At 40.1% G+C, this 25,676-nt stretch overlaps 1 protein-coding gene across 2 annotated transcripts in view; it reads left to right on the top strand.

The window, feature by feature from the left end:
* The window catches only part of RELN (reelin), a 279,911-nt gene that overhangs the window by 219,478 nt on the left and 34,757 nt on the right, over nt 1-25,676 (top strand). For both annotated transcript variants that reach the window (XM_039723749.1, XM_039723748.1), the window contains exons 31-43: nt 4,619-4,695; nt 6,154-6,312; nt 8,257-8,445; nt 8,697-8,970; nt 10,280-10,420; nt 10,513-10,690; nt 12,173-12,257; nt 14,934-15,116; nt 16,644-16,815; nt 16,895-16,997; nt 19,483-19,712; nt 22,653-22,873; nt 23,866-24,013. In XM_039723749.1, the coding sequence (XP_039579683.1) occupies nt 4,619-4,695; nt 6,154-6,312; nt 8,257-8,445; nt 8,697-8,970; nt 10,280-10,420; nt 10,513-10,690; nt 12,173-12,257; nt 14,934-15,116; nt 16,644-16,815; nt 16,895-16,997; nt 19,483-19,712; nt 22,653-22,873; nt 23,866-24,013 (2,160 nt within the window). The remainder of the gene's footprint in view (nt 1-4,618; nt 4,696-6,153; nt 6,313-8,256; nt 8,446-8,696; nt 8,971-10,279; nt 10,421-10,512; nt 10,691-12,172; nt 12,258-14,933; nt 15,117-16,643; nt 16,816-16,894; nt 16,998-19,482; nt 19,713-22,652; nt 22,874-23,865; nt 24,014-25,676) is intronic.

Genomic DNA, 25,676 nt, shown 5'->3' with positions numbered 1-25,676 from the left:
GAGTAATAATGCCACGATTTGCTCCATTATTGAATTTGTGGGATCACTCAGCAAAGTCTGGCCAGAGGTCACTGTGATCACTCCAGCTCAGGCAAGCAGGGCTCTCTAGGACAGTGTGGGGGCTGCTGGTTTGGGGAAGTCCTCAGCTGCTCCCTGGTACTGCACAGCACTGCACCAGCCACCTTTCTTCTGTCCCCTGCATGTCTGACAAATGCATGTCATGGTTATCTAATTATGTAAATTAGTTATTAATTAAACTAATTAATTGCTTGACAAACATGCTCTGTACAAGTACATGTTTGCCGTGGAACTCTGGGAAGATGTGAGCACTTCTATTTCATTGTCTTCAAATCCGGTGTTATTCATCCTGGGAAACAATATAATGGAAGTACTCTAGACCACTTCCTCAAGAAGTCTGCATTTAAAAGAGTATTTTTGAGTTATTCCTTCTTTCATGAAGAAATATTTTTTAAAGTGAAGTATTCCCTTTAATTTCACAATTACTTTGAAATCACTTTTAATGCCAGATATTCATATTTATAGCTTTCCATTTTTGCAAAGTTTGAACCATTTTAAAAGCCAAAAGACATTTTAAAATTCTGAGCAATGCTCTTTCTTGATGTTTTTAATGTACCACTACTTCTGTTTTGCACAGGAATATGGTTATCTTGTGTCTTAAATCTGCCTCAAAAACATAAATGGCCAGAGAAACACTTGGTAAGAGCAGCTACAATCTCTCTTCTGACCACGTACTCACAGTGTGAGCTGCTCTCCCACTGGAACTGATTGCTATGTCAAAATAAATCAGCGTTTTATATTTTTTTGTAAGCATCACAGTGAGCAGGTTAACTCCCTTGAATGATTCAAGCTGGAAGCCACACCCTGGGCTGCTTGCTAGACAGAGCACAGTAATCATCTCAAACACAAACGGGACTAACATGGATTTTTTGCTTTCTTCAGTGTGTGCTCAAAGGTAGCAGCCACCTGATGCTGCCTGGCCAGAATATGGACTTTTTAGTCTACAGCAACTACGCCAGGCTGCTTTTCTGTTCAGAGGAGACAATAGCTGCTTCAAAAGGGCAACACAACTCATCCTAAAAGAGCAGCTAGCACTGGCTTTGTCTTCTGCAAACACGTATTTCTTTCTTTCATTAGCTGTAAGACAGCCTGTGTTGGCTGTGTATAACTTAGACATTCAGCTTCAGACACCTTGCTCTGAACAGATGCATCCCACTTAAAGGTTTTGAGGCCATCTGTAACATTAACTCTGTCTTTTTTTCTAGAAGCAAAGGTACACAAAGTCTGTGAGAGTGTGAAGGGTTAACTGAAAGGCCCATACACTAAAAAGAAAATAATTCCTCAGCCTAGAAATCTTTTTTCATTATTGAAGCTAAAATTACTGTCACTTGAAAGGGGAGATTAAAGGGAAGTGCTTTTCCCATTTTGGTATTATTTTTTGTATTTGGTAATGCCTTGCATAGAATTCAGTTATCTTATTAGGCATCATCTTAGCCCTGCACAGTTATCTTTTATTTTCGCAAGGGTTTTTTGATTGGGGGGCTTTGGTGACTGAGTAAACAGCAGGAAAACATGCCTTGAAAGACATACTGTTAGATACGTGGATTGAGAGTTGTGAATAGGAAGGCAGAAACTCCTGCAGTAGATTTTTAAGCTGCATATTTTTCAGGTTAATAGTGTTTTCCCAGACCATTTAAGATCTTGTTTTGTAAATCATGCATGGAAGAACCTGATAGAAAAATTGAAAAATATTGCAGTACACTAAATTTTTATTTTCATTCTGAATTCCTGCAGATCTACCTACACATGCTCCATATCATCAGTTGCAGCTTTTTGAATGTGAAGTGTAAATTTTATGTAAGGAATGCATGGACTTTTTTTTTTCTTTTTTTTTTCTTTTTTTTTTTGTAAGCACAAAGACCCTTTTCCCTTTCACCCTTCTCTGCCCAGCACAGCATGGTCCATGGGGTTGAGATTTGCCAGCCTGAGGTGTGTGGTGCTGCTCAGGGGAGCAGCCCAACAGGGCACCACCACACCCAGGTATCACACTAAAAACATTTCAAACTAAAGCTTGTGCCTGGGAGCCAATGACCATAAAAAACTACCCAAATTTTAGTATGTACAATAAGTGGTATTTTAATCTTAGCTTTGTTGGTCCTATTGCCTCCTTATTCCTTCATATGATTGACTACACCCTTTTTCCCCAGATATTAGGAGTATGTCACATAGCACTAAGAGAGCTAAGTGTCAAAGTTCATTTCACCCAGACCATTTTTTTTTCTGCCCTACACTTCAGAAACACTCTGGAGTCTCTCCATTCCTTCCCTATTGCATGGCCCAGCACACCAAGGGCACAATTCCACTGGCAGAATTTCCACCCTTCTGACTGACAGAGTGATACATGGATGCATTTTGGTTGCTGATGAGCTGCTGCCTCCCATTTTGATGGCCTGTCCCTCATGACACCCTTAACTATCTGTTTGGTGGTGGCATTTGCACACAGTGCCTACCTGGCATCTAGATAAAAACCATGGAATATACATGCATTTTTTCCAAGTGGTGGCATCTGGCTTGTTAGCTGACTTGGCTCCCATCTGCTTTACAAACTCCGTTGCTAATGATTGTGCAACCATCCCAGGGAGCTGTTCTGGGTCAGACACTTAAGAGATCAGATGGGCTGATGCACCTTCTGCAGAAAGGGGTTTTTTGTTCTTTGGTTTTGCTTTTTAATGATCTTCACATTTGGCAAGAATGAAAGAATTTGTCACAGGACTGTAAATCTATTCACCTCTGATGCTTCTGTCTAGAGTTTTGTTGCCTGAATACTGTCTCCAACAACAGAGCTGCAGCAAACAAATAGAGTTTGCCTGGCTAAATGGTGTGGTACTGTGAGCCTGACTGTCTAGAGCTGTCAGTGGGGTTATTTTAGCAATGAGATTGATGAGGATATTCTGCTTCGTCCTAGACCCTATGGGTATACAAAACATCTCAGACAGTAGACACAGATTTTGATAACAGAACTGGAATGCAGCTGGATTTAGAATCTGGATTTAGAGGAGCACTATGATATTGTGCACATAACAGTGGCTGAGGGAAACTGGAGTCCTGTCTGCATTTTATTGGCTCTGGCTGTAGTGATGTAGCTTGTCTGTGGTTTTACCAAAATTACTACAAATTAGGACAAAATCCTCTAAAGCAAAAAGAGTTGTCCTTGTGGAGAACTGAGTGGCAAAAATGCACCTCAAAATTTATGTTTTAAATAAAGAATTTATCTATGTCAATAGAATTAATGAGGCCTGATTTCCTATCATCCAAATTTAAAACTTGGCCAGGAAGCAAGGAGGAGAATGGCATTGCCAACTTTCAGCATGCAAAATCCCATCGTGGGGTTGAGTCCAGTTTCTCTGCTCTGCTCAGGTGCTGGTTTTGGTGTGCAATGGAAAAAACCTGTGAAGTATGTGTAGATTAGGGGATGATGACATTCTGAGTCATCTCAAAGCTCTTTACCTCAGTTATGACCTAGTAAGACTCAGATGAATGCCTGAGACATGGAGTGAAATCTGAGGAGTGAGCAGCAGGACATTAATTGAAATTAATTGTTGTGATATAGCACTTTAGTATGTGTCTAGGACAAAATGTAAACTACCCTAAAACCACACAGTCACAATAATTAACACAAGCTCAGCAGGGCTACCATGGTATTGCTGCAGATTGGGGGAAAAAAAAAACCCTAACAATATTTTGGAGCACAAGGATGGAATAATACTTAATTCAAATATTACTAAACAGGGATGTTCCAGACTAATCCAGAGTTCTGTCAATAAAACCAGCAATCCTGTCTCAAGGAGTTTTGTGGTATGAGAAGGGTTGCAGAAAGTAGTTTTGGGAAAAATTGAAGGCACGGAAATGTGTTCATGCAGAGACTGAGATGCAATGGTTGCCATGGTTTACAGTAGAAAGGAATAAGAGAAGTTAGGGAAGGGATAAAAGCACTGACTACAGGGCAGGTTTCAAGAAAAGCAGCTCAGGAACATTTTTCTTCACCACTCATGGTGTGAAAACAAGAGAATACTCAATGAAATCATAATGTGTAGGTTCAAAATCAAAGGGTTTATTTCACAAAATGTTCAGTGGGCTCACTACACTAAAAACTGTTTACATCAAGAATTTAAGGATCTAAAAAGAATTGGTGATTAAGGAGGATGTAATAATTTTATTACCACTCGAATGCTGTATTTTAAAGCTTCACCTAATTTCTGGTTTCAAAAGGCCAAGGTAAGATCTGATGTAAGGAACAGCTTAGTCTGCTATGGAGATTTTGCAACTTCTGTGTGAGATGGAACTGCTAACTTCTGACACTCACTCAGAAACACATTTATTATACTCAAGATTAATAAATCACATCACTTTCTTCTGTCTTGAGTCTTTTGGTATTTACCATGCCCATGTTTTGTTTCTCTGGGAATATTGCCTTATCAATAAGCCTGGAATAGGGACCTAGCTGAAAATGCCATTAGCTAAGAGATGCAAATTATCCTGACTGATCTTGTGCTATCAGAAGTTGATTACACTTTTTTTTTATCCTGTGTTTTTTTAAAAGGCTAGTTCAATTTTATGTACAACTTGGAAGCAAGAGTGTTGGTAGCTCCTGCAACAGACCAAGAGCCAGGAATGAAGGTAAAGCCTCATTATTGTAAGTCTTTTACATTTTGCATCTTCTGCAGCGTTCTTGCCTTTTGCTGCCTTTACAAAATCAAGATGATTTTTTTTAAACATAAATCAATTACCTCCTCAGTTTTCATAAATGTTGGACAAAGCTATTTACTTTTGATGGACTTTTCTGGTTATAATTAATTACGCCACACCTAATGGTGATCCATCTTTAGGAGTAACTGTGGGAGCTGTGATGGTCTAAGAAAGACAGCATTTACAAAGCAGGGTATAATAATTTGTATTGAACTATTTGATAGTGTTGGAAAACAGGTAAACTTATGACTCCACAGGACTTTTCATAAGGTCTGAAATAAAATGAATGAAATTCAAGTTCAGGATAAAGTGGGCAAACTCTATTTCTGACCTGAAGAAGAATTGTGTACCTGAAAACTTGTTCACCTTCTCAACAACACCAGTGGGTCTAATAAAAGATTGCCTTTCAAAACAAGCTTATGCATGACTTACCCAAAACACAAGATTATAAAGTTGCAGCTGAAAATTTATTTAGTCTGAATAAATGAATGTCTCCCAGATGTCTCCTCTCTTATTTGATCCACATGCTTAAAGTTGCTGTTGTGGAGGACTGATACTTGTGTTTGGGAAGAATCAGCATTCTGGGAACAGATTCCCATGTAAAGTGGTCTGGGTACATGAAGTCAGACCACTGACATGAGAGATGAGAAAACTTAATTTTCCTTTCAGTATAAAACATTTAACATCAGTGGACTTTTTCCTGATATTTGGCATTTACATTGACTCACTCACTGAGGAAAGCTGTCATTTTGCAGCACAGATTACACCAGGGTTTGATTCTCCACTCATTTGCACCAATATAGGACACCAAAAAAAATCTGTTATCTTTGAATATATACCAATATAAAAGAATTTTAAGAGAAGAAATATACACAGGTGCTTCTTTTTTGTATTATCCCTTTTGATGAGCTCTGCTGGGCTTCTGTTGTGTCCTAGTATTTGCCATACTGTGTGCATGATACAAAGACTATCTTAAATTTTCTAAATATTATGATAATTCATTTCCAAGGATGCTGTGAGCTTGCATACAGAGCAGGATGATTGTAATCCCAGCTATCAGAATTATAACTTAATCTTTCACACAAACTGCAAGGATACCCAACACGAAATAAACACTGTGTTAACGAAAATCACATTATTCCTATCATTTCTGTGCTATGATCATTAGTTTCCCTGAGGGTGTAAAAGATTTGATCCTTCGAGTTTGGTGAAACCAGTCAAGATGGTATGTGGCAGCTGGTGACCCAGGTCACCTTTGCAGTAGGACTTTGTGCACAAAAGAGTTGCAGATGTCACAAGCGCCGGTGACACGTCCCAGAGCACAGGGTCACCTGCCCCCAGTTTGCTCTGCACAGTCTCACCAACTGCTCTTCCTCACTTTAAACACAGGGCTTGTTGTTCAGTACACGAATGACAATGGCATCACCTGGAGCTTGCTGCGCGAGCTGGACTTCATGTCGTACCTGGAGCCCCAGGTTGTGTCCATCGATTTACCGCGGGAGGCCAAGAGCCCAGCCACCGCCTTCCGCTGGTGGCAGCCGCAGCATGGTAAGCAAGGCCACCCTGGAAATTCATCAGGCAGCTTTGCACAACCCGCATGTCAGTGCTACTCAGTATGGACATGCTGGGCAGAAACCTCAGCTTGTGAAAAACGCAGTATTTTGCAGAGTTGGATGTTGTAAGAGCATATTTGGGTTTTCCTGAGTCACACTATGGCCACGGTTTTCTTTTATAGCACCAAACTGATGAGTGGGCTTAAGAGTAAAATTGTTTAAGAGCCAAGTTTAAACCAAAGATGCTAAGATAACAGGAGGGAGGGTGAGGAAAAAATTACATTAAAAAAATGAAAGCCTAAATAAAATTAAAGTTTTTAGCTGAGTATAGAGTGACCTGGGATGCCAGATGGCCTATACTCTGTATTATTTTTGGAAGTGTAGGCATACCTTGGCCTTGAATCTGCCTACCTGGTGGCTCCCATCTCACTATTTTAATATCTCCACAGTCCAGGACAGGACCACCTCCTCCCACCATTTCTGGTGTCCCAGAGCCCAGCTCCCTTGCCCCTGCAAAACCACTCAGCCACTTCCCACATCCTCAGCTGAAAGTTAAACCCTGGTGCTGACTGATTCCTACAGCCACTGTGAGAGCTCCCACCTCACAGGGAGTCACACTACCACTACTAAAAGGGTCCTGACTAAGTCTTACCTTTGCACAAGGCAGCAGCTCCTGGATCTGCAGGAAATATAAGGCAATGTTCAGAAATATAGCTAACTACATTTCAACAGCAATTCCTTGGGGAGCAAAGCACGTAGCTTACATTCAGGTAATTATGGTATGCAGCTTCTTAGACATCATTTATCATTTTGATGGCTGATTTTTATTCATACATTTTCTTGTATGTGCTGGACTTAATTGTCCTCACTAGGTAACAGAGTAGACAAGACAAGAGAGATGTGATTTAGTTAAGAAGACAGTTCCTTTGATTAAAAGTGTTAAGCAATGACTGGTGCACCACAGACCATCATTCTGTGATGATCATTTGCATTGGTGAGTGGTGCAATGTCCAACCTAATGCTCCCTATACTTGCCTTGGTGGCACATGGATGGCATCTGTCCCTGCTGAGGGTCATCACTCTTAAGAGCACTGATGGCAGCCCTGTGGCTTCCAGTATAAGCAAGGTTTTATGACTGGAAGCTGAAATATCACCTTCCACACCAGTGCCTGCAGGTGACAAGCACTTCTGGTCAGAGATGTTAGCTCCTTCATGGACTATCTTCTGTCTGCCATTCCTCAGTGCAGAGTGGCCCTATCAGCCATGACCCACGCTCCTCTTGGTGGCAAGGCAAAAGTCCTGGCACATTGCTGCAAGCTCACAATTTATTGTAAAGGCTTTCCTTCCTCTCCTGTGAGGGCAGCAATTGTGCAGTAAGATGCTCTTTTCAGCATGCCAGTAGAAAGGTGAATTAAAATGCAGGCCAAAGAAGTGGGCTGGAGATGATGAAAGTGAAATACCTGTAGGCTGGAGAGCAAGAGGAGAGAGACTTCCAGGAAGGAGAACAGCACTTCTCTAAATATTATCTATATGCAGAGCCTTCAGCATTTTCCTTCATGTTCTATTTGCTTTCATACAAAAGTTATTTTGGGAACTAGACAGAAGCCTTTCCAATTTAGCTGTGGGGAATAGCAGGAAGGTTGTGACCCATAAAATGAAACTCCCCAATCTAGGGACTCAGGGAGTATCTCATCCAAACAGAGGGAGAGCATATGATGGCAAAGGCACTGAAGCTAAAGAAATGAAGAGGGAAATACCTGTGTTTATCTGTAATAGAAACATGCTCTAGTGTCCAGGTGCATCCTTGAGCAATGCTTTAGTCTTGTTTAACAGCACTCAGCTTGTGTGATTGAGCACTGTTCACTGAGTGAACACAGCATATGGGCATTAAAAACAACTTGCAGGGACTTCACTAACCTGTCTGTTCTGGTTTTTGTAGGGAAGCATTCAGCTCAGTGGGCTTTGGATGATGTGCTCATAGGGATGAATGACAGCTCTCAGACTGGCTTCCAGGATAAATTTGATGGAACTGTGGATTTGCAAGCAAGCTGGTACAGAATACAAGGAGGTCAAGTAGACATTGACTGCCTGTCTATGGATACAGCTCTGATGTTCAGTGAAAACATTGGTATGTGTCGTCAAACATTACTACACTTTGTATGAGTCTATTCTACAAATATAGATCAAGTTTTACAAGATGGGAGATATAGACAAATCCAGGTATTTAGTAACATGTAGGGAAGAGAAGGCTGGAAAAAGGTGAAGATAGAGGTAACAATTTGAATGACAGTATTGAAAGCATGTGCTGAAGGAACACTTTGTTGTTATTGTTGTATTTGTTGTTATTGTTGTGTTTGTTGTTTCTCTCTCTTTGCTTAGGAAAACCCCGTTACGCTGAGACTTGGGACTTCCATGTCTCAGCCTCCACATTCTTGCAGTTTGAGCTGAGCATGGGTTGCAGCAAGCCATACAGCAACTCCCACAGCATTCACCTGCAGTATTCCCTGAACAACGGGAGGGACTGGCACCTGGTGACAGAGGAGTGTGTCCCCCCAACCATCGGCTGTCAGCAGTACACCGAGAGCTCCATCTACACTTCAGAAAGATTCCAAAACTGGAAGAGAGTTACTGTCTACCTCCCACCCTCAACCAAGTGAGCGCTGCTCTTCTGGTTATTTAGCATGACAAAGATTTTGCTGATCTAATTAGAACAAACATCCTACAGCTTGGCAATGTTCTGCATGTCTTTTAAATTTTTAAATGTGTGTTGTCACGCCACCAGAATTTTAAATTTCACTTCAAAATATTTCATCAGCTATAATGTGAAGTGTAGGGACTTAAGGAAGTTACAACATTGATGAATGAATTCTCAAGTCTTGCCTATAATTTCTTACAGTAAGAAGAAGAATGCTAAACCAGCTTTTCTAACATTTATGCAATAAGAAGCAAGAATAAATACCCTGATCCATCCTTTCCTACATTAGTATTTTCTGTTATTGCACATTAAGTTGTCACCCAACATTCAGGCATGTTAGTCACAGCATTCAGCAAGTCAGAACATGTCACTGGATGTGCCACCTTCACTCTTTTGACCAGGAGGAGAGTTGTACCAAGCTCCTCAGGATATCACAGGGCAATGGATGTAGCAAATGTGCTGGCATCCATCTCTCTAAATAAAGCCATGCTCTAGTTTAGGAACGACAGGTAATGATGATACTGCTTACCATTGTTCTGAGCAGTTTTGTAATTCTTCAGAGCACCCTACACATTACCTCTGTATGTTTCATCACCCAGAAAATACAGTGGTAAAAATGGACACACAGCAAATTAACTGGGCCTGGAGCTCACATCTTGGTTTCCAATTCCACAGCTCACTCCAGAGTGCCATACATCATCTTCCAAAGAATTTTGCTTTCTCCAAAACACTTTCTTCATTTGAGGATAACAAGGCAGTCAGCAGTGATAGCAGTGTGTATGCATGTGCATATTTGTACATATATATTTATACATTCTTTTATATATATATATATATATGTGAACGTATATAACCATTGTTTTTTTTCTTTACACAACACTTAAGATAAATGAACTTTCATAACTTCTTACTTTACTGATTCAATTTTATTGTTTCCATTCTGCTAGCAACACATGGAGCTGTCAAATGCAAATGGAACTGCTAATTTCTGCTCAACCACTTTGTTGATCAGCAAGTGTCTCAGCAATGTTCTTTCTTGATTATATTTTTGGGCACCTTTCTTTAGAATATGCTGGAATTTTGCCTAAAAGAGTAACCTGAGAAATTTAAACTTCCAGTTTCCACTAGACTATGAATCTTTTCAAAACAAGTGGGCCATGCTTATTAATCTGCTTTTCTTCTGAAGTCTTTGGGATTTTCTTTATTATTTAGCCCTTTGTGGATGAGAATTTTGAATCCTGAAATACATTTCCTTTGTTTTGAACAGCTCTCCCAGAACACGGTTCAGATGGATTCAGTACAACTATGCCTCTGGAGTAGATTCTTGGGCCATTGATAATGTGGTCCTGGCTACAGGATGCCCCTGGATGTGCTCAGGGCACGGCACCTGTGATTCAGGCCATTGCATGTGAGTAGAAAACTGCTTGAGCTGCTCCACAGAAAGGATGTGCTTTATCCAGGCCAGATGGGTAATACCTTTTCTTCCCAATGTGTTGCTAGGTGTGACAGAGGGTTTGGAGGTCCTTACTGTGTCCCTGTCCTTCCTCTGCCATCCGTCCTGAAGGATGATTTCAATGGGAATTTGCATCCAGACCTTTGGCCTGAAGTCTACGGTGCTGAGAGGGGAAACCTGAATGGTGACACCATCAAGTCTGGAACAGCTCTCATTTTCAAAGGGGTCAGAAATTACTCACATTGAAAAAAAAAAATTAATGAAAACCAGTAGAGTCAAAAATTTTCTCTTGTTAGCCCCATATGTTTATATTGAAGTCTTTTGGCTAGAATTTGACATTTTCACTTTTCTTGTCTTTTCCTACTCTAAACATGCACCATGTTTTCCACTGTTTTTTTTTTGTTGTTGTTTTTTTTTTTAATGGTGAACATGCACCATGTTTTCCACTGGTTTTTTTTTGTTGTTGGTTTTTTTTTTAATGAACAAATGGGTTTCATCTCTTGATTGTGTATTATTTTATTTGTGGTATAAACTCCTCCTTGACCACCAGAATGAAACTCTACACTGAGATTCTTGAGGTGAACTGTTTAGAAATATGGTACACATTACAATTATCTTGAAGTGTCCTGATTGGATTTTTAGTAGTTTGAATAATACAAATTACTCAGGGCTGTAGTCTGTGTAATCATTGTTTATGTAGTTTGCCTGTATTTTACTCAATTCTATCATTTTGATGTCTTCTAGTTCTTTAAAGACTTATTTTTGTTGACTGCAGATTTCAAAAGGCCAAGAAATATATTTTCCGAATGTTTCTGCTTTAAACAAAATGAATAATAGACTTTTGTTCACAAGCACACAAATTCTCAGCTCACACAAGTCCTCATTTTACACTGTAAACTCAGGTGCCCCCCAAAAAGAGAAGTTAAATAATGTTTGGCCTATAAATTAATTCTTTGAAGTATTTATTTGCAAAAGCTTAACTCCAGTTCAACCTCTTTAGATTATTTAAATCCCAAATCACAACATGTGAATTGTCTAAAATTTGCATTGCTTGTTCCTGCAGATTGTTCCCCTGGGGGAATGGGTCTGAGAAAGAGGGAACTTTTTTCTTTCTCAGAAAGAGGGAAAGAGAGGTGGTTTTTGCCAGATCTCTGCAGACCAGGGACTGGCTCTGGCCCCAGGATCCACACAACAGTGAGCTCATCAGTCAAATTGGACAGGGCCTCAGAATCCCTATGAGGTTTCCTGTGTAGTCCTTTTCCTTACAGGTCAGCAGGTTGCCCCAGAAGAGGATATTTGTACAAAATATATTTTGAGATATAGAAAATAACTACTAGAGAGCACTGTCCCTGCCTGGAGATTAGGGTGCTTGGCAGCTGTACAGTTTGCACAAAAAATGAGTGCAGTAGCTTGGACTCAGTGTCTGAGTCAGTGCTTGCAGATCCAATCACACCCCAGGGCTCAGAACATGAACTGAATGAGCTGTAACTATGCCTGTACCTGACCAGGTAGTTGTACTTCTGTCATATCTTGGCTCACTTTACCAAGGCTGTCACTGTCCCCATTTTCTCCCTGGGAAAAGGAGTGGAACAGAGAACTTCCCCTCTTGCTGTCACCAGCAGGCAGAAGCAGACAACAGCCAAGCAACAAGAGGCTGCAGAACACACTCAATAATGAGAACTGACATTGTACATTCTGTATTTGCAGGAAGGACTGAGAATGCTTGTGTCAAGAGATCTAGACTGCACTAATACAGTGTACATCCAGTTTTCATTTAAATTTATTGCCAAAGGTAAGATCACCGTTGACTTACTATCACTTCTCTAGCTTTATTAGTACATAGGAGCAACACTGAAAAAAACACAGATTGATATTTTCATCTTCAGTGTGTGGTAGTGATCAATAGTTTATGGTGGATTATATGGGAGGTTGTTTGAAATTTTGCATCAGCCCTACCTTGCTCCCAGCCTACATGGCTGTTTGTGCATTTCCTAAGGTAAAAGTGGACTGTAGCATCACCAAAAATAGCAGAGCTAGTAAAGTCTTTGGGCAGAAAAGAAACAAAAAAGCTCAAGGTTTTGTAGAGAGTTCCCATAACGCTGGGAAAAAATTATTTGTCCAATTTTTTTATGTAATAAAATTGTGCCTACAGTAAATTACTTAAGGGACTAATAGTAAACTACTATGTTTTTCATTTTCTAGCTTCAGTCCACTGCATTAAAATCTCTTACCATTTGACTGCCTAGCAGGTATCTTAGAAGTCCATAATTCTATTTAATTGATATGAAGAACAGTCAGACTTTGCAAAACAAGTTTTACACGTTGTTGTAAATAACCTGTGACAGCTCCTCCAGTACAAGGACTTTTAAGCCAATGATTCAGTCTTACCCTGCTCCAAGGCTCTGCCACCCTTGGCTTTAAAAAATAATTATGTCCAAGTCTGGAGTGACATGATGGAGAGCCACTAAACTGCTTGAAGGTTTGAGCCACTCCCATGCAATTTCAGAAGTTTTCCCCAGATTTTCTGATTGAATTGGCACTTCCATGCTGAACTCTGAATGTTGAAAAAATCTTCTCACTGTGGTGCAAAGATGTCCATAGTTTCTGTGGTAAGCTCAGTACTCTGGGGCTGGACCCTAACTGACTAAACTGCTTGAAGGTTTGAGCCACTCCCATGCAATTTCAGAAGTTTTCCCCAAATTACTCAATGTTTACCAACAGCTTGAAAATAGTTTGGAACCTCCTCTTTCTTCCTAAATAAGTATCTTAGCCAAATCTGTGTATGGATGAATGTAAATATAACTCTTTGTGAATTATTATTGATTTCTTTAACGGGCATTTAATTATATATATTGGGCTATTTACTACTGGGTTTAGTACTTCATCAAAAAGAGAGAAAACTGTAACAGCCAAAAACATAACATGTCCCAAAATGATAACATGCCAAATATTTCATGTCTATAAGCAAAGTCTTTGTGAATAGTTCTTTTAAAAATTATGCCTTGGTAATATTTCTTCATATGATTCTTGAAAAAAATATTAAAAAATAAAGTGAATAAAAATATTGGTGTGAAGACAGGAATAGCCCAAGACTCAAGCCTGGATTTTGACACTTGACCCACAAGGAGTAAGACCATGAAACCCCAGGAGAAATTGCTCCTTGTTGAATCTGTATTACTTATTAGCCCTGCTGCTGGATCCAGGACTTAGTCCCAACAAGCTCCCTAATGTTGAATACAAATTGCTATAGCTGGGCATATCTCTCAGCTGTGAGTGTTAAAAGCAGTGTGTTGTGTACTGTTAATTGCCACAGAGAAGCTGAAATCAGCTCCTGACTGCTCTGCTCTTCCCTGCTCTGCTCCACAGCCGGTGGTTGAATACTCAACACTGGAGCAGACGGGAGCAGGAGCATCTGCACCAGGCACTTTGCTTTCAGCAAATGGGGTTAATTTAACATGGGAAACATGGGAAAACTTGCACAGGAGCACACAGTGAGTCAGGGATGAAGAAGCTGTCCCTTAGACCTTTCCTTCTGCTGGTTCCTGAGTTTTTGGGGACATGCCATCACTGTGGCACACCGTGAAGGGAGCAGAGAGTGTAAATTTGTCTGAGACCTCAGTTCAGACCTGCCACCACCTGAACACTGCTATTCCTGGACAGCAAGTCAGGCACAGGACAAATACAGGCTGGGGGCTGAGCTTGTGTACAGTAACCAGCATCAAAATGAGTGCTGGGCTCTAATTAGCATGTGTTAATAACTGGGGCTGTAAAGAGCTTTTGTTTTTTACTCTTTAAAGCTCTAAGTAAAAAAAAATAGGAGGAGCTGGTAGTTAGAAAATGCAAATTTTACTGTCAGTTCCACTGACTTTCAGGCCCAGTTTAAAGCACAGAATATTGCTTTGTTGTTGTTAAAACATGCTAATAAATATCCTCAGTGCTCTCCATCAATTATGTTATTTCTGGGCATGAATATTCTCATCCCAGTGTCTGCAGTGAGAGCCATAGACTCATAAATTTATGAGGATAGGGACTGTGTCTATCTGTGGGTGCTAGAGATGGTGATGATAATGTCTTGTAGCTGCACAAAAGACACAAATAAAATATATATTTGTAAAAATACAAATACTGTATTACTGGAATATGTTTGTAGTAAAAGGAGCTGGTGTGTTCTAATCTCAAAAAGTATAACTGAGATAGCTTCTTATCTAAGTAATTAATTATGAGTGTATGTATAATGAACAGTGATATAAATTTAGGTTGTATTTCATTTGCATTTTGCAGAAAAACAAGCAAGGGAAAGGACAGAAAGTCATATGTAAACAATGTGTATATACCATCTCAATAGTTTAAGCTATTATTAAAGGAAGCCCATACTTTGTAGTGGGTGTCAGAGCAACATAATTTCATTTACACTTGCTTGAACTTACTGGGTTTCAATGAACATAAATCCATGTCCTTTATGCTCCAGGCACCCCTGAGAGGTCTCATTCCATCCTGCTGCAATATTCTGTCAACGGTGGCATCACTTGGCACCTGATAGATGAGTTTTACTTCACCCAGACTACAGACGTGCTCTTCATCAACGTCCCTCTGCCCCACGCAGCCCAAAGCAACGCAACGCGCTTCAGGCTCTGGCAGCCTTACAACAACGGTGAGGAAGAGACAGCCCTGGGAGCCCAGGTCCATGCTTGCACAGCTCAGCATCTCCAAGAGAGTGCATTTTTCCAACTGAACAATTAGAGAGCCTCTTAAATCATGGGGCTTTTGTGTTTGAACTCCTTCAATTAGAATTACTGCAGGATTATGTGTAGTGTTCTTAAAAAGCGGTTGAATGTTTTAAAGTGAAGTACCTTCAGCTGATGTCCCTGGATTTGTGCAGAAAAGCATCAGCTTTGGCCCTGGAGGGAGTGGGAGATCAAGAAACACTAATAAAGTTAACTTCACTCAGGTTCTTCTCGTTATTTTTAATGGGCATGATTCTCACTTACACTGAGGCCCCATTAGGTTGCTCCAATTATACAAAAGTGTCCCAAGTGTAAATGGGAACTGGGCCTACCTTACTCAGAATTAACTAGGCATTAAAAACCCATTTAGAAAGAGTATGTAGTGAGCAGTTAATCTTTTGATTAAATTGTAAAGGACTGGAAAACCACAAGAGGAACACAGCTCATTCCTCCTGATTACAGGTGTGCCAGCTGAAGGAAGCTCTTCTCTGCTCTCAGTTACTCTGAGCACTAGCTCCAAGCAGAAACTGACATTAACAGCTCTAAAGAATTCCAGCAATCATTTAGATGTGGTGATTCAGCAACAGTTGATTCTGTGTAGGCAAATTCCTAGCACATCCCAAACAAAAAAAAAGCAACTTCAAATCTGGTCCTGACAGTCCTGTTTCAGTTCATTCTTCTGATGTGTCCTGCCTAAAACAATTATCTAATTTTTTTTTCTGATGAACTCAAACACTTTTAGATAAATGAAAAAATGCTACACAGAAGATCTGTCAATTTAATCCTTCCTCTTCAGTTTGAGAATGCCAATTGTCTGACGTATATGAATACAAAATCCATTAGAGAGGAGGAGTTTCAGAGTTTCCTTCTCTATGGAAGAACTCCTTCCAGGCAGACACAAGCTGCTGAGTGCAAGGATGTAGAATGAAATTGCACTTTCAGGCTGCTTTGACTCTGTAGCAACTACTCATTTAGACGATGCTTAATTGAAGACAATGAATTTCAAAGTAAATAGGCTGCTGAGTGCAAGGATGTAGAATGAAATTGCACTTTCAGGCTGCTTTGACTCTGCAGCAACTACTCATTTAGGCGATACTTAATTGAAGAAGACAATGAATTTCAAAGTAAATAGAATTTAAATAGAAGATAATTGTTCAACACCCATTGCTTTTCACTCTTTGTTTTGCTGTGACTTCTATAAATTTTAGGGAATAAAAGTTAATTCCATAAGGTCAAGCTGGAAAGCAGTATGGAAACTATTTTTATGGAAAGTGAAAATAGTGATCCCACACTTTTAGCACCCTCCTCTTCACATAATCCATAAATACTGGCTGCTGTTCTGCTCTCTAATAATATTAGTATTAGGTCTTAATAGAAATATTTCCATTCCTCCTCTTCACATAATCCATAAATACTGGCTGCTATTAATAGAAATATTTCCATGTTCTTTGTAGGCAAAAAAGAAGAAATCTGGATTATTGATGACTTCATTATTGACGGAAATAATCTGAAGAATCCCATTATCCTTTTGGATACCTTTGACTTCGGTCCTAAAGAGGACAACTGGTTTTTCTATCCTGGTGGAAACATTGGGCTTTATTGCCCATATTCATCGAAAAGAGCTCCGTAAGATTCCCTCAGCAATACAATAGAAAGAAGTAATTTTGTGAAGTGAGTCTAAAGCACTCCTCTCCTTGATTTTCAGGGAGGAAGATTCAGCTATGGTGTTTGTTTCAAATGAAGTTGGAGAGCACTCCATTACCACAAGGGACTTGAGTGTGAATGAAAATACCATCATCCAATTTGAGGTACTTGTCCTCAGAAAGTTATTTTGCCTTTTGCTTCATGTTCTTCTTTATTCTGCCTTGGTATATTTGCCCAGCTGTTCTGTTGCCAAATAGGGAAACCTGTCTAATTTCCCCTCTAATTGATTTGGCATTACTCTCTCTCATGTGAATGTATCATGATGCTCTTAATATACAGATAAGGGAAATTTCTGCCTCAAAGTCTTCTATTTTCTTGCCTAAATTACTGCTTTGTCCATGCCTATATACTTGCACTGACAGCATTAAAGTCCATGTCCTATGCATTGGAGAGTCACAACTGCAGGCAGGAGGACAATTAAAGTATAATGGGAGTCCAAATTGCCACCTCAGAGCCTGCTCAAGGTAAGAGTGCAGCATTTCTACAAGCTCACCAGTGGAGAGCTACAACTTCGTCTGTGACAGTAAAAATAATTTTTCCTACCTGCTGGCTTTACTGCACTGTTGTACTCTCTCAGAGACAAGCTTCTGCTTTCCTTTTGCTTCTGCCCACAACATAGGTGCTGTAGATGAAGCTGGTTTTTGGCTATTGTGGCCTGAAGTCATCCCATTTTCTTTTTTAAAGAAATTTTATGAATAAGGAGCATATTTTTGTGTTTCTAACTCTCAGTGGAAACAGATACCCCAGTGACAACACAGAGTCTAAACTAAACTGTGTTTCTGACTTATCCTAGAATCTAAACTGTGCATTGCCTGGGGCAGCTATTGATGGGAGTAGCCAGTTAGTATTTATTGGTTTAGAGAGGTCATTATATTGTCATTAAGAAACTGGAAAATAATCTGGCACGTAAATTGCCATGCCACAGTTACCAGGCTGCTTTTAACAACAATGTGGCATGTTGTTGCATTAATATGAGCTACATAATATGAGCTACATAATAATCAGCAAATGATAGGAGTTTATAAAAATTACTAAAATGATACTAAGGGTTTTCCAAGAAAATTAGGTTTAGCTGTGTACTCATGCACTCTTCAATTTGTCATGCAACTAATTCATAAATTATTGAATGGAAGCCATTTCCTCTTTTAAAATATAGATTACAGCCTGTAGAGCAAAAATGTTTGAGGTGACTTTAAGATATTATAAGCCTTGATGGCATTAACTCATAAAATCTACATGTTTACTTCCATATGTGGTAAGAACATCATTTTCTGCTCACGTTTTGGAGAACATTAGTGTAAATGAAGGAGTTATGCATAATGCAGAAGTTTCTCTCTGTGTCTCAAGAGTCAAAACCTATATTGGGTCAAGCATCTTTCTAAGCTTCCAGATGAGTAAACAACCCTTCTAGTCAAATGTAGGTTGATGGGACTCATGTGCACTGAAGAGTGATGAAGGAAATTCAGTGTAGGATGCACTTTCAACACTCATGCATAGTTCTAAGCATTACTGTGTTTTAGAAAAAAATAAATTTTCTTAACAGAACAGCATGCTACAAAGACAGCTTTTTTGCTAAAAAGATATATTAAAATATTAAATTAATAAATTAAATTAAATATTACATAGTTTTAATGCAGACTTTGTATTTCATCTGCAATTGGTTTTCATTTGTTGTGTGCTGAGTACAGTACATCTTATTTTATATGACAGTTCATTCTGTAAAAAACTAATTTGTCTTCTTTTACAAAAGCAATCTGAAATTATAAGATCTAAATATCAGTGTAACAGGAAAACAAACTAATTTGCACTGGTTGTTTCAAATTCTGTATTAAACATTCTGTATTCTTTCAGTAGTAGAACTGGTTTTCATGTTCTGCCTTTTCTACTGTTCTTTATATCAGGAATCTTGTGAGCACACCCTGAGAAGTCTGACAGTGCCAAACTAAGACATTGAATCTAAATCCAGTCCAGCTATGGTGCTCTAGGGCTTTGCCACTATACATGAACAAATAGGTAGTGAGTGTGAAAGCTGAACATATTGAGGTGATAAGCTTCTTTTTTTTAATATATGTGACATAAAAGAGGATCATAGTGCAGGTCAGTAATTAACAGCTCAGAATTAACAAAATGTTAATGTTTGCACTTTTTTTTTTAATACTTCTGCTTTTAATAATGCACATTTTCTTGATGCTGTGATTACTTCAGTACCTGCCAGAGGACTGCATTTACTTCAGTACCTGCCAGAGCTGGTGCATTTACTACAGCGATGTTAGCAGCTCTCCTTTGGGATTTGCCCAATTAACTTCAGTTTTCTCTAGGCAGAAGTTCTTGGGGATTTTTTATCACATTTATTTTATCATAACCCATGGTGTGATGTACTCCTGGACGGGAGAGCAATGTGCAAGAGTTCCTGTTCATGTGCATGTCCTGAGTGCATCATCCCTGCTGTTAAGTGGGTTCCCAAATCACCATTTTCCTGGACTAGACAAATACCATACCAAATGGGGGAGGCTGCCTGAGGTGCAGAATGGATGGGAGTCCCACAGTCTGCCCTGGGTCACCTTCTGTGTTTGATGCCTTGGCCCCCAGATCAATATTGGCTGCACCACTGACAGCTCCTCTGCTGACCCAGTGAGGCTGGAGTTCTCCCGGGACCTGGGGGCCACCTGGCACCTGCTGCTCCCCTTGTGCTACAGCAGCAGCAGCCACCTCAGCTCCCTCTGCTCCACCGAGCACCACCCAAGCAGCACTTACTACGCAGGCACTACCCAGGGATGGAGGAGGGAGGTCATCCACTTTGGAAAACTGCACCTCTGTGGGTAAGTGTCCAGCTCCTGTTCCTGCCCAGCTGCTGGTTGCTTTGCTTCTATTTCTGTTTTTCACCCAGCACAAGGGTGGTGCATAAGGACTGCAGCACTATAGCAGACCAAATTGACCAATTTTTCTCTGCTTTATGCCCTGAACAGCAGCAGCCACCTCAGCTCCCTCTGCTCCACCGAGCACCACCCAAGCAGCACTTACTACGCAGGCACTACCCAGGGATGGAGGAGGGAGGTCATCCACTTTGGAAAACTGCACCTCTGTGGGTAAGTGTCCAGCTCCTGTTCCTGCCCAGCTGCTTGTTGCTTTGATTTCTGTTTTTCACCCAGAACAAGGGTGATGCATAAGGACTGCAGCACTATAGCAGACCAAATTGACCAATTTTTCTCTGCTTTATGCCCTGAATGTTAGCTAGTGTTCAGGTGATTCCCCAAATCAAATTGTGCCTAATGCTGATGTAGAATAACCACAGGCAACTTCCTATTACCTATATATTTAATTAGTGATAGTTTAATAGAAGGGAGTTGCTTGTTGAAATTAACACAAAACTGACTGTTCTTAGTGTGCTCTGAGTGCTCTTTGCAGAACTGCATCAGCCATTTGAATTCACTGATGATATTCTTGCACGAAATTTGAGTTTCATAAGAAAATGCAGTAAAATGTGAGCTAGTATAAGCTTGATTCCAATTCAGTACGAAGAAATGGTCTGATGTAAATAATGCCTCAGTCAATCAGGCTGGATGATAACACAGCATAGAAAAACAATACGTGCTAGCAGGCATAGTAATATGTAACTCTTCAAAGTAAAAACACTACTGTTTACTTTTTCAGGAATAACTGTCATCTAGCATCAACTTACTTTTTGTAAAAGCTTACAACATTAATGATTAAACTGTAGCATGTATGAATGCAAATGAGCTATGCAACTATGAGAATTTATGAGTCTATGCAGCTATGAGACCGAGTATTTATGAAACTACTGCAGTCAATGGGTCCTCCACTAAATAAATGACCCCATATGTGCCTCTGAAAGTATGAAGACCTATATAAGGAATAAGAATCAAGTTTGGAAAGACTGATTGTTTAATTATTTAAGGAAATGTTTAAATTTTAAACTTGAGTTTTCTGGTTTATGACAGTTAACATTTCAAGCATGCAATAGGTAACCATCTCTTTCAGCAGCTCACTGGTACTTCCTGGTTTTGTGCAAAAGAATGATTTTACCCTTTAGCCAACCATCAATGCATCCCTCCAAATAAAAATTTTCACTGTGCAGACTCCTAACTCATTTAAACCTTCCAGGATTTTGATTTAGTCCCCTGTTCCTGAGTGCTTCTATCCTGTTTTTCTACCTTCCTTTCCTATTCCTTCCCCAACACACCAGGCCAGGAGCCCATGGCTGACAGCCAGCCAAGCCCAGCAGTGCAGAGTAGTTTAAATTCAGTGCATTAAATCTCTGGGCCAGAGGGCTGAAGGGGGATTTCTCCACCAGAATCTACTGGAATAACAAGAAAAAAATCCAAGCCTTTCTCCGTGTGTAATTCAAAAAAAATCCCCCAGCCTTTTCATGTCCCAAGTGCCGAGTGGTTATATTTTAACTGAGGATGAAGACATTTTAAGAAATTTCCACTACATATGTAATTTTAGAAATTAATATATGTTCTCAGCAGACAGCTGTAAGTAATAGTTAGTATTCCAGTTATGTCCTGAAGAAAAGGTCCAGGGCCTGCTGAGCCAGAGAAGAAACCCCAAATAAGCAGTGGTTCACTCTCTGCTTCAGACACAAGTTGTGGTTCACCCTCACCAGGAGTGACCCTGAGAGGAGGAGCTGATTTGTCTCAGGAAAACAAATCCAGCCTGTGGGGCAGAGGTCTACTCTCAAGAGGAGCTTACAACACCTCCAGCCTCACTCTTGTGTCCTTCCCCTCAGGGCACACTAAAGTTGATGATTTTGACTTCCAGCAGAACTCTGGCATCTTTCTTGTGAAAGTAGTGTCTTAGTAGTGTCCCCACCCTAAATCCCCTCATAAAAATTTCTTTTTATCAAATCAAGGAAATCATTGTCAGCTACAATTACCTACAGAATTGATTCGCCTGCTGAATTTAGATATCTTTAACAAGACACATTAAACACGCAAGGCAATTAAGTACTTCCCCCTTCTCAATCTTCTGGTTTCCTTCCTCCCTTAAAACATTTTCTCAACTGGGAATAAAATTAGTCTCTCAAGTATTTTCCTCATCTCAATTTGTTTTCCCTCCTTCCCCAGTTGGTTCCTTTTAATATGCAGCATTGATGCAAGTAGCACTTAGGAGATGAATTAAAAATGACAGGACAGCACCCAAAGGAGAATATAGTTTAAATTAACAACTTGCAATATCAGCCTGATTTAAGATTAAGCTTCCTGAAAGCAAGCTGAATACCTGGTGACATGACAGATCATGTTTCCTTCTGGGTAATTGAGGGTGAGATCCTCCCACTCCACCCCTACAGGTGGTCTCCCTGGGGGCACAATGGAAGCATGAATTAGAATCTCACTCTGCAGGAGAGGGTGAAAGTGGCCGGGTCTGACCCACACACTGTACACCAAAGCAGAAGGGAATCCACCAGACCACGGCCTTTCATCTTCCCCGTGAATGATGGAGTTAAGAGTAGCTGGATTTTAAATTTTGAAAATCATGCCTGTCATTCAGTTTTGAGATTACAGCTAATGAATAGTGTTATTTTTATTTCTGTCAGTACTTGGGTTGAATGTCAACATAAAGATGCATGAGGTACTGAAGGAATTAGATCTAGCAGTCAGTTTCTAGAATTAATCTATTTATCAAGCCACTTCTGACAGAAAGAATAATATATATGTGCACATAATGGTATATGTATGGAATACAAAAAAAAAAAAGGGACTGTTATTTAAAATAAGCACGCTTTATGCCATTTTCAGGCTGGCGAGGTTCAGGTGGTACCAAGGATTTTACCCTGCTGGATCCCAGCCTGTGACCTGGGCCATTGACAACGTGTACATCGGCCCTCAGTGCGAGGAGATGTGCAACGGGCACGGCAGCTGCATCAACGGCACGCGGTGCATCTGCGACCCCGGCTACTCGGGGCCAACCTGCAGGATCAGCACCAAGAACGCTGACTTCCTCAAGGATGACTTCGAAGGTATCTCTTTCAGGAGGGGGCATCTGAATGCTGCCCGTCCATCCATCCCAGTGCAACCCGGGGTTCAAGGGATTAACCAGCAAAGCCTTCCTCAGCCCTGCATGCTTCTGATTAGAATTTATGCCGTGGGGGTATTCCCATGAATGAAGTAGTTCAGATGCCGTTTGCCAGTGGGGTTTGTGGCCTGATGCACTGTTAATGCTGGATTACAAAACCTTCATTGAAACAGAACTTCCTGAAACTCTACATGTAGAAAATAATCTCGGAAGCAAATTGTGTTTTGATGGTAGTTTGACTTTAGCACAGACAGAGCATTTGCCAGTGAGGCAGACAGCAGAGGGCATTACAGCCCTCTGTTTTACAGGCATTACAGAGTGTCATTTCTCACTACAAGGGAAATCTGACTTGCCCTACTACAGCACACATGGTTTCAGAGCAGACCAAGTGTCTCAGTAGTGGGAGCCAGTGCTCAGCAGCCAGAGCAGACCCCAAGAGAGGGAAGGCAGGAGGGAGCTCAAAGCCTCATGCATGCCTGGGCACACAACTGTAAAACCCCTTCGAGGCTTCCCCCACTAGCAAGCACGGCAGGAGGAGCATGTTTTCATAAAGCAGCACCTGTGAACTAAACTCATTCCCTCACAGCTGCTGCTGCTCATTTTCAATTTTGCTAGCCCTTGCTTGCATGCTATGACATGGAACCCAAAGTTTCTTTATAGACCCAAGTACATTGTTGTTACCTTAAAATAAATGATGAAAGGTGGAAAACCTTGTGAATAACTGGAAACAAAGATCCCAGACCTCATACTTCTGGGTTTATTTTGTTTATTTTGTTTTGATTTGTGTCCGATTTCTAGAATACATGGCATTGGAAACACTGAATATTTCTCAGTCAGCATGTGATTTTTAATTTATCTCTCTTCCTCTGGAAGGAGCACTCTTGCAGCAGGAGCACTTCAGAGTAAATCATAAATATGTATTCACTGTGTATTCAGGTCAGCTGGAGTCGGATAGATTCCTCCTTGTGAGTGGTGGAAAGCCATCAAGGAAATGTGGTATCATGTCTGGAGGAAACAACCTTTTCTTTAACGAAGAAGGTTTACGTATGCTGATGACTCGAGACCTAGATTTGTCACAAGCCAGGTAACACCTTTCAAAAGTTCTTTCAGGATTTCATTGAGGAAATGCCATACTGAAGAACGATACATATGTGATATTTCTCTAGTAAAAGCAAGCTGACATATTCTGTGGTGCTCACACTAGCAAATGCTCCATTTTAACAACTGCCACCATGATAAGTTAAATTTAAATTGAACTTTAATTGCATTAATCATTTAAATGTTGCTTTTTTTCCCCTAAATAAGAATTCCAGAAACTTATTGATGCCACACCTTCAGTAGTTAATGCAAGCTTTTGTTTCCTAAATCCATAACATGAGAAATTATCTGCTTTTCTTACAGTCTAGTGTACTATGAGCCATTACTGAAACAGGAGTATCTGCTGAAAGTATAATTCTTACATTTGTCATCTCATAATTCTTTCATTTCTGAACCTTTTTTTCTTATTGTGCACATTTGTTTCCAATAATTCACTGAGAAATTCCCATCAAGCTGTCACCAGCTATTGAAAACCAAATATTTTAGTGTATTTACAGTTTATGGTGTATCTTTACAGCCTGCAGAAGAGACATGTGATGAGTGAGACATGCTAAGCAAGACACATTACAAAAATTTACACTAATATGAATTCAACTCCATCCCAGTTGTGAGCATGCTAACCAATAGGCATTGTTTTCTAATTTGTTCTGTATTTTAGCAGCCATGTCTGTCAGTGCTGCAAGCCACACTCAGCACCTGGGGATTGAAATCAAGTGGACTCTGCAATCCACTGCCATCTAATCTGTGTTTTAAAGAATTTAACACAGGGGACAGTGTATCACCATCATGGTGATACTGGTAGCTGAAACTGCACCAATGAAATATCAGTAAGGAAAGAATATTGCAGGTATCACAGCTGATCAAATCCCTTTCAATTCTGAAGTACTAGAAGAACATGCACACATTTGAGTGTTACTAGATTTACACAAAACACTGTGCTTTTCCATTTCAAAATAGGCAGAGCCTTTGCAAAATATCTTTGGGATAAGAAGAGAGATATTTAAAAATACTTTTTTTATCTGGTAGACAGTGTTACCTACATTTGGGTGGCTTATTACTACATTAGTAAAACTGGAATAGCAATGCAAAGAAATCAGATGCCACAGAGACAAGGTCACCTGGGTTTATTTCCTTTGAATTATGTGGCGAATGTTGGAGTAAATCTGAGGAGGCAGAAAGACTTGCCAGCAATGAAGCAAATCAATTACATTTGATATGTTGATCCATGAGGGTACCCAGTGCTCCTTTACAGCACAAGCAATATGTTATGTCTGGGACATGGAGGTGGATATAATCTATAGCAAAAGCAGTTATATCTAGTAGCAAGAGAAACTGTGAGTCACAGTGAGGACTAGAATTAATTGACTTGTAAGTCTGGCATTTTATTGGAGCTTTGTCTGCCCAGCATCTCTGCAGCCTCCACTCCCAGCAGATCTACCTGCAGATCAAACCAGAACAAGATTTTTGATATAAAACTTCTTTTGCGCCATTTCATTTAACCGTGAGCTAGGCAGCACTAATGCAATAATAATTAGAACAGATAAAACACTCTAAAGCTGTGCAAAAGCAGTGCAAACATGAATTAATATTTGTAATATCCCTGCAAGTCCAATAAGTAAATATCATTACAGCACGGTTCCCTCTACTCC

This window comes from Passer montanus, unplaced genomic scaffold, assembly GCF_014805655.1.
Source record: "Passer montanus isolate IOZ18808 unplaced genomic scaffold, ASM1480565v1 scaffold50, whole genome shotgun sequence".
Lineage (NCBI taxonomy): Eukaryota > Metazoa > Chordata > Aves > Passeriformes > Passeridae > Passer > Passer montanus.
Note: the sequence above shows the minus strand (reverse complement) of the source record. Positions and strands in the feature narration are given on the sequence as shown.